This window comes from Streptopelia decaocto, assembly GCF_964273445.1.
Source record: "Streptopelia decaocto genome assembly, chromosome: 2".
NCBI classification, from domain to species: domain Eukaryota; kingdom Metazoa; phylum Chordata; class Aves; order Columbiformes; family Columbidae; genus Streptopelia; species Streptopelia decaocto.
Window position 1 is genome coordinate 160,771,493 of NC_138655.1, and position 8,877 is coordinate 160,780,369.

Genomic DNA, 8,877 nt, shown 5'->3' on the forward strand with positions numbered 1-8,877 from the left:
GCAACCTCTCAGGTGGTTACTGGAGGGAGTCCAGTGCGGGCTATGAGGATGCCGAGGCGTCTGGAGCATCTTTTTTGTGAGGAGAGACTGAGGGAGCTGGGGCTGTTCAGCATGGAGAAGAGAAGCTGAAAGGGATCTTTTTTTTATGCTGATAAATATCTGAAGAGGTGGTGTCAAGAGGATGGACCAGACTCTATTTACTGGTGCCCAATGACAGGGTGAGGGGCAACGGGCACAGACTGAAACACAGGAGGTTCCATCTGAACATGAGGAGAAACTTCATCACTTTGAGGTGCCAGAGCCTGGCCCAGGCTGCCCAGAGAGGCTGTGGAGTCTCCTTCTCTGAGACATTCAAACCCACCTGGACATGACCCTGTGCAACCTGCTCCAGGTGAACCTGCTTTATCAGGTGTGTTGGAACTTCTTTCCTGTGAGGTGCCAGAGCCTGGCCCAGGCTGCCCAGAGAGGCTGTGGAGTCTCCTTCTCTGAGACATTCAAACCCACCTGGACACCTTCCTGTGTGATCTGCTCTGGTGAACCTGCGTTAGCAGGTGCGTTGGACTGGATGATCTCCAGAGGTCCCTTCCAACCCAAACCAGTCTGTGATTCTGTGATTTTTATTCACCCCACCCCTCCACAAGTGGCTGCATGCACAGGGGGGCCCACCCCCCAACAAATCCATAACCAAACACTCGTTATCTCCAGGGCTCACACATTTATTCCTATTTCATCACCCACTGCACTGTACAATGTCACAGAGATGCAGTATGTACCTTGCAGTGTTTATTACAACGACACATCATACTGTCACAGTGGAATGTCAGCTAATAGGAGAAAAGGAGGTTTTTGCAAATTGGCTTTATCGAGACATTTATTTTTGTGGCTGCTGTTGGAGATACAAGGGGTTCAAGTGTAAAATAACAGTGGCAATTCACAGAGAAGGGTTTTAACACCTCGTTGAGTGTGATGGGTGCTTTTCAGATTTAAAATCCTATAGGGAATGATAACTGTAAAAAACAGAACTAGATCATGTGCTTTGAAAGTATTAGAACACGAAATCAAGGTTTAGTTTCCACCACGTCTACTTTAAATGTTACATTTAAACGTTATTCAGAAGACCACCATAAATAAAGTTACAAAATAGAGTAATCCAAAAGTCTGAAAATCTATAGTAAAAATAGGGAGCCTGTGTCTTCATTAACAGTGAATAAATATAACATTTAAATATCTGCAACATACTAAATACTTATGCCTTAAATAAAAAAAAATAGATGTTTATCGCTCTCAATATTTTAGAAGTCATTTAGTGCTACTGGAAGCTTCTAAATTACAAAGCTGGAGGCTGACAAATATACAAGATAGAAAACGACAGCAAAGCACTCAACACTGTCTGGCAGCCCGAGGCCTCACAGAAGCTGGTTCAGACTTTGTGGTTTTGGGCAAGAGCACCAAAAAGGAGTCACCAATTTTAGGACTGAGTTGAGGGGAAGATAAACCGATTGTGTTCTACTGTGCCCCCTAAAATTTAGGATATGGTGGCATCAATCAGAACCAGACCCTTATACCCGCTCCCCCAGCACACAATCATTTAAGCTGCCAGCTTCAAGACAGTGTATCAAAACTAAACCAATATAGGGCAATTCTCTAATACCATGTATTATTCTTTTTTCTCCTCAGCCCCCCCTCAGTATGAGGTTTTTAGCTGCAGTACACAGGCCACCACCAGGACAGAGGTTTTCAGTCTGTTTTCCTTTCCTCCTTGGGCTTCATCACATGCTCCCGAAACATTGAATACAGCACACCTGCAAGACAGAAATACAAGGACAATTAGAAAGCTGGGTTAAATAGGAAATAAGTTTCAAAATCCAAACAGTAGGAGATATTCTCAGCAATAAAAATAATGTTTCCCTTCCTCTTCTGCCATCTGTATTTTTTTTTTTTAAATAACAGTGATGAACACTACAAAATTCTTCATATACAAAGTGGATATGAAAATATTCTGTATATGAAATGCAGACGCCTCAGCCAATTTGACTTGACTTTGCAGCCAAAGTGAAGCTTTTCTGTTGTACCTTCTGGGAATACAGCACAGACAAACAGCGTTTCATGGGATATACATTTATGTACATGGCTGCAATACCTGAGACCTGAGATGTACAAATCACTCAGAATATGCAGAGACACAATTCCAGTCCTGAATATATATGTGTGTATATATATAAAATATATAGTACCACAGTCTACACAAGCTCATTTTTCAATGCATTAAATTCAGGAACAGCAAAAGATTTACATGGGAAAATATTAATGTCAGATAGTTGTTTTTTAATTTGCCTCTAATTTCGATATCTGTGAATCCTTCCACGTCTAAAAGTAGCCAAAACTTCTCAAAGTTAATGCAGTTTAATATTAAATACATGTACTTAAATATCTCATTGCTCTAGAAGGGCTGAGCGAACATCAGTAACGACCATAAACATCCTGAAATACAATGGCCTGGACACTTCTACCCTGAGGATATTCCACACTTGCTGTATTATCCACTCAGAGAAGGCATGTGAGACATTCTCCGCAGTCTGCCGGATACGTACCACACGTTATCGCTCCCACGACGAAGCCCTGGGCTGCCACGCGCATGTGAATCAGGTGAAGTGACATTTTCATCTCACCTCTGTGCTTCAGCCTGTACAGCCCGTAGCCGACCACCATGGCAAAGCCGGCCATCCCTGCAAGGCAAGGAAAACGTCCTTCTGAGCCCTGAGCCAAGACATCAAGATGTGCAGTGACCCACCTAAACAAGGTCTCCTAGGAATAATCACCTTTTGGTCTAATCGCTCTGGGGTTTTTTTTGTAAATGGCAAGTCCTGGCCTATCTGCTGGTTTTGCTCAAGTGTTGCCACCTCATTCGGCGCAGAGAAGAGTGAGGGGCTGCTGGAGTGAGTCCAGTGGAGGCTACAAAGACACTGAGGGGTCCAGAGCATCTTTCTTACGAGGGAAGGCTGAGAGAGCTGGGGCTGTTCAGCCTAGAGAAGGGGAACTTATCAATGTGACAAATATCTCAAGGGTGAGTGTTAAAAGAACAGGACTAGATGCTTATGAGGAGCAGGTGAGGGACCTAGGGGGTTCAGCCTGGAGAACAGGAGGCTGATACAGACCCCCTCTGGCTCCAACCTCCTTCTGATCTCTGAACTGCCTGAAAGGAGGTTGGAGCCAGAGGGGATCTGTATCTTCTCCCAGGTAGCAAGGGATAGGATAAGAGAAAATGGCCTCAGTTGCACCAGGGGAGGTTTAGATTGGATACTGGGAATAATTTCTTTTCAGAAAGGGCTGTCGGGCATTGGGACAGGCTGCCCAGGGCAGTGGTGGAGTCACCATTCCTGGAGGGGTTTAAAAGACATGGAGATGAGGTTCTCAGGGACATGGGTTAATGACAGTGTTGGGTTAATGGTTGGACTCCATGATCTTGAGTGTCTTTTCAGACCAAAATGATTCTTGATTCCATTATTTTCAGTGGTGCACAACAACAAGTTGAGGGGAAACAGGCACAGATTGAAACACAGCAAGTTCCATCTGAATATGAGGAGAAACTTCTTCCCTTTGAGGTGCCAGAGCCCTGAAACAGGCTGCCCAGAGAGGTTGTGGAGTCTCCTTCTCTGGAAACATTCAAACCCGCCTGGACACAATCTTGTGTGGTCTGCTCTGGTGAACCTGCTTTAGGAGGTGGGTTGGACTGGATGATCTCCAGAGGTCCCTTCCAATCCAAACCATTCCATGATTTCCACTAATGTTAAAATGCCACACCAGCAGCTCAAGGTGTCAGTTTCTCAGGTATTTTTCAGAAAGCACCTGTGCTGCTTGCACCCTCTTTCCTGCACAGAAGCTCCCACTCAAGAAGACCACTCAGCTGCGGCTGGGACCCTCAGTGCCTGGAGACACCCTGACCTACCCACCAGCCTGCTGAGGTTGCTATTCTGGGTGTCATCACATGTGGCCGCCTTCACTGGGACAGGGCAAGTCATATGATACTTGTCCCATGCTGTGGAGAACAAGGTTCAGCTGAAATATGCTTTTTGTCCTTCAGACCAAACACAGCCCCCAGCTCTGCCACCTCCAACCTGCCTACACTGATGTTCTCACAGAATACACAGCAAAAGTGCACAAAATTTCCCAGTTCACAGTATCACAGTATGTTTGGGATTGGAAGGGACCTCAAAAGATCATCTAGTCCAATCCCCCTGCTGGAGCAGGAACGCCTAGGTGAGGTCGCACAGGAACATGTCCAGGCGGGTTTTGAATGTCTCCAGAGAAGGAGACTCCACAACCTCCCTGGGCAGCCTGGGCCAGGCTCTGTCACCCTCACTGAGAAGTTTTTTCTCAAATTTAAGTGGAACCTCTTGTGTTCCAGCTTGATCCCATTACCCCTTGTCCTATCATTGTTTGCCACCGAGAAGAGCCTGGCTCCATCCTCATGGCACTCACCCTTTATATATTTATAAACATTAATAAGGTCACCCCTCAGTCTCCTCTTCTCCAAACTAAAGAGACCCCGCTCCCTCAGCCTTTCTTCATACGGGAGGTGCTCCACTCCCTTCAGCATCTTTGTTGCCCTACGCTGGACTCTCTCCAGCAGTTCCCTGTCCTTCTTGAACTGAGAGGCCCAGAACTGGACACAATATTCCAGATGTGGTCTCACCAGGGCGGAGTAGAGGGGAAGGAGAACCTCTCTTGATCTACTAACCACCCCCTTGTAATACACCCCAGGATGCCACTGGCCTTCCTGGCCACAAGGGCACAGTGCTGGCTCATGGTCATCCTGTTGTCCACCAGGACCCCCAGGTCCCTTTCCCCTACACTGCTCTCTAATATGTAATTTCCCAACCTATACTGGAACCTGGGGTTGTTCCTGCCCAGATGCAGGAATCTACACTTTCCCTTGTTAAATTTCATTAGGTTATTCCCCACCCAACTCTCCAGCCTGTCCAGGTCCCGCTGGATGGCAGCCCAGCCTTCTGGCGTGTCAGCCACTCCTCCCAGCTTAGTGTCATCAGCAAACTTGCTGACAGTCACTCTATTCCCTTGTCTAAATCATTAATGAATATATTGAATAATATTGGCCCCAGCACTGACCCCTGAGGCACTCCACTAGATACTGGCCTCCAACTAGACTCCGCACCATTGACTACCACCCTCTGGCTTCTCTCTTTAAGCCAGTTTGCAACCCACCTCACTACTCTATTGTCTAGACCACACCTCCTCAACTTAGCTGTGAGGATGCTGTGGGATTCCATCCACTTCATTCCATATTTAAGATTATTATTATTTCCATAGTTCAGAGGAGGCTGCCAAGTTCTAAGTCGTGTGTATGCTTTACCACCAAGAGCCCAGACGGCTTGTTTCCTTGAACAGGAATATTACCAGCCCCACTCATGAAGCTGTAAATCCTTCCTTCACTGCTGCATGACCATGTGGCAGCTTCATTAAATACCAATTAAGAATTTTAGGGCCTTCAAACTAGCTCTGACACAGGTTGAAGGTAAATCCTGCCAATTTGCTTGGGAGAACTCGAACTCCTGGATTTCATAGTACGCCCTAGTGAACTGGAAAGCAAAGTCCTATGACCTCAGAAGCCAGTGATGGATTATGTGCTGGCAAACACGTGGAACAGTTCACCCCGAGTGACCCGAATGCTCTCCGTGTAAGGTGGCTTGAAATCAAAACATCTCTCATGTCAGAGGCAGTTCCTGATGGGAGGAAAGCTCTCAGGATGAACACGACTGATCCTCTGTCTCCTCGGAGGCTTTTTAGGGGTCTCAGCAGAGAGACTGAGGATTTTAACAACCTCCTCAAGCTGGGGTACCACAAACCTACTAAGAAAACACATTTTAAACTATGGAATGGCAGCTGAGGGGAGTGAAATGTTTAGCAGCTGAGCTCATTCTAGATATTTCTGTTGTGTTGATTTGAAAGTCACTTTGTAGTGATCGCACAGTTCGGAGTAACCGCGCTCCAGAACACCTACAAAAAACACACCTTCCCCCAACACCATCACCTGAATGTGTGTTTTAAATTCACCTCAACAGTCTTTCAGGGTTTGTTGGGTTTTTTTGGTAGTTGTAGGTTCTGAGTTTTCTATTTAAGATAACAAACCTCATTAATTTCTCTGTTTCTTGCAGAAATACCATCCTGGGCACTGTTATCACTACACAGAAAACCTACAGCAGGAAGTAATTTCCTGTTCACAGGCAATCAGTGAGCAGTGAATGTGTTGACTATATTGATCGCCCATGTACATTTCTTCACCTTTAAACTTACCAATAGGTACAAACGGCGTCTCTTTAAATTTCCGTAAGAGCTTTGACGTCTGGCTGGTGTCAGTCTCATACTCGGGGAAAACAGGTTCCTGGCCGGGTGACATGGTGGCTGCAAAGACAGAGAATCTCTCTTCAGGGTTTTGAAACACCAAGTTAAGAAAACTTTTAGAAAAAAAGAAAATGCCTTGCATATTCTACCACAGAGTGAGGTACAAGCACAACAAGCTGATGAGCTACACACATGATTTAATTCAAGTGAAGTCTTCAGAAGCAAGATCTTTGCAAACTAGAACAAGTAATGACAGGAGGAAAAAAAAAAGGCAAAGCAACAAATTCCTGCCATCCTTTTTCATACTATGAGAGGTCCCAGCAGCCCCATACGCACAGGCAGCGAGAAGCCACTGAAAGCTTTGGCCACTGTGTTTCCTTTTAGGACGTGCATCCTGCTTTGCTTTCCCAGGCTGTTCCTTAATAGCTGCTCTGACCTCGGAAAAGTTCATTCCTCCCCTTTCACTCCCTGCCAACAGCAGCAAAAGAAGCCCTCTGGGGGAAAAGAAAGCACGAGCCGCTGTGGAAGGTCAGCGCTACGGTTGCTACAATGGCCTCATGCCACCTCCTTCCCCCCTTCAACAGGTTTTGGACTCTTGTTGGAGAACACAGAGTGTAAAACGGCAGGTGCTAAGGAACCGGAGTGAGTCTTGAAGCCCCTGATCGACACAGATTCACCTGGGGATGCACCAGGAAGACGAGCGGTTCCTATTGCAGCATAGGTGATTTCTCCCGTCTCCAGGTTAAAAAAAAGCAGCAGCGACCACAAAAAGGTCTCTACTCACTGACCCATCATCACCCAACCAGTGAGACCGTCCACCAAAACGTGACACCTTGTCCTGCTGTCCTTGTCACACATGGACCTACTCGGCATAACCATCATTCTTCAATTAGTGCCCATTTCTGCCTGCTCAGTTACCTCAACACCACCAGAAATCGCTACTTGTATTGTTCCAGTTTTGCCACCAACAGATCAGCAGCAAAACACAGCTCGGCCTCCCATGAAGTACTACAGACTCACAGGAATTTAACTTCAGCACAGGCTGGTAAACACTTGCAAAAGATAAATTTCCAACGTGGCTGTATTCCCTGGTTAAGCGGCATTTTGTGCACGTCCATTTCCTCAGGCTGTTTTTTTAAACTAAACATGCAAACCGTTTCCTCTGCAGGCCGCAAGTCTCTCTGTGCCTACTACAACTACTCCTATTTGCTATATATAAGTTATATTTCACCCTGGCTCATTCGGAGAACGAAACACGAGAGCGCCCTGTCACTCGGGAGAGGTGGAGACAGACAAGGAAACGATTTCGAGAAGTGAATCGATTTGTAAGAGGTTCCCGCGACCTTCAGCTCATACAGAGGCCGGGGCGGGTGTTACACAGAGGAACCTGCAGGGGAAACACCAAAACTGCCCTGACCCTGCAGCGGGGACACACGGGGCACCCACCGGGGACAGCTCTGACACGGGGAGGAGGGACACGGGTGGGGAGGTGGCAGATTTCACCGCCCCTCCCGGCACCACGGAGGCCACAGCGGGGCCCTGTTCTACTCCAGCCCCAGGTCCCCACACCCACCTGGGGCCTCTGCTCTATGCCAGGCCCAGGCACTTTTACCCCACACGAGGCCTCTGCCCTACGCCAGCCCCAGGACCCGGCACCCCACACGGGGCCCCTGTCCTACTCCAGCCCCAGGTCCCCGCACCCCACATGGGGCCTCTGCTCTACACCAGGCCCAGTCGCCTCCACCCCACATGGGGCCTCTGCTCTACGTCAGCCCCAAGTCCCCGCACCCCACACCGGGCCTCTGTCCTATTCCAGCGCCGTGCCCCCGCACCCCACGCCGGGCCCGGCCCGGCCGGGCCGCAGCCCCCGGGTTCTCTCCCCGCCCCGGCTCCCCGGGCTCACCTCTCCCCGCTCCACTCCCGAAACCGGCCGGTGTCTGCCACACTTGGCCCCGCCCCCCGCTCCTTATTGGCCGGATTCGCCACGCCCCCCGCTCCTTATTAGCCTGATTCGCCTCGTCCCCTTCGCCTTAGGCGCCCACCAGCCCGGCCGAAAACCACAACTCCCAGCGTCCCGCCCGCCGCCAGCCAATCCGGAAGCGCGCCCGCTGGCCCCCCTCGCGTCCTTATAAGGGCGGGGTAGGCGGGGCAAAGCTGTGATGTCATGGGGGGGGTTCTCCGCATTGCGGCGGGTGCGGGGTCACGGGGGGAGCACTTGGCGCGCCGCTAGGGGGCGCTGCCGGCCGGCCCTTTCCCGCCTCCGGAACCCGCAAAAACGGGGCGGGGGGGGCGAACTGCCCTAATCTGAGCGTGCTTTTCCTCTTCCGAGCACATCTGGGCACCGACAGCTCGGGTTTGCAAAACAGAGAGACTTTGGGTTGAACTTGGCGACCCATTTCACCCCCAAAAGTGTGTTTTTTAGGTGGTCGTTTGCGGGATGCCGTTTTTTCTGCAAATTGGCAGCTTTTCGCTTCAAAACCAACTCATGTCAGTGTAAACCTGCGCTTTGACATCAAG

General features: G+C 49.0%; 1 protein-coding gene across 2 annotated transcripts; it reads right to left on the bottom strand.

The window, feature by feature from the left end:
• Positions 1-770: 770 nt before the first annotated feature.
• Positions 771-8,394, bottom strand: HIGD1A (HIG1 hypoxia inducible domain family member 1A). 2 transcript variants are annotated; one of them, XM_082045847.1, is made up of 4 exons: positions 8,264-8,394; positions 6,313-6,420; positions 2,592-2,726; positions 771-1,802 (listed from the first exon to the last, which is right to left on the bottom strand). In XM_082045847.1, the coding sequence occupies exons 2-4, from the start codon at positions 6,413-6,415 to the stop codon at positions 1,738-1,740; spliced, it is 303 nt and encodes a 100-aa protein (XP_081901973.1). In that variant the 5' UTR covers positions 6,416-6,420; positions 8,264-8,394; the 3' UTR covers positions 771-1,737. The 2 variants fall into 2 exon arrangements, with proteins under 2 accessions (XP_081901973.1, XP_081901972.1); XM_082045846.1 differs by lacking the exon at positions 8,264-8,394 and adding an exon at positions 7,592-7,741.
• Positions 8,395-8,877: the final 483 nt, after the last annotated feature.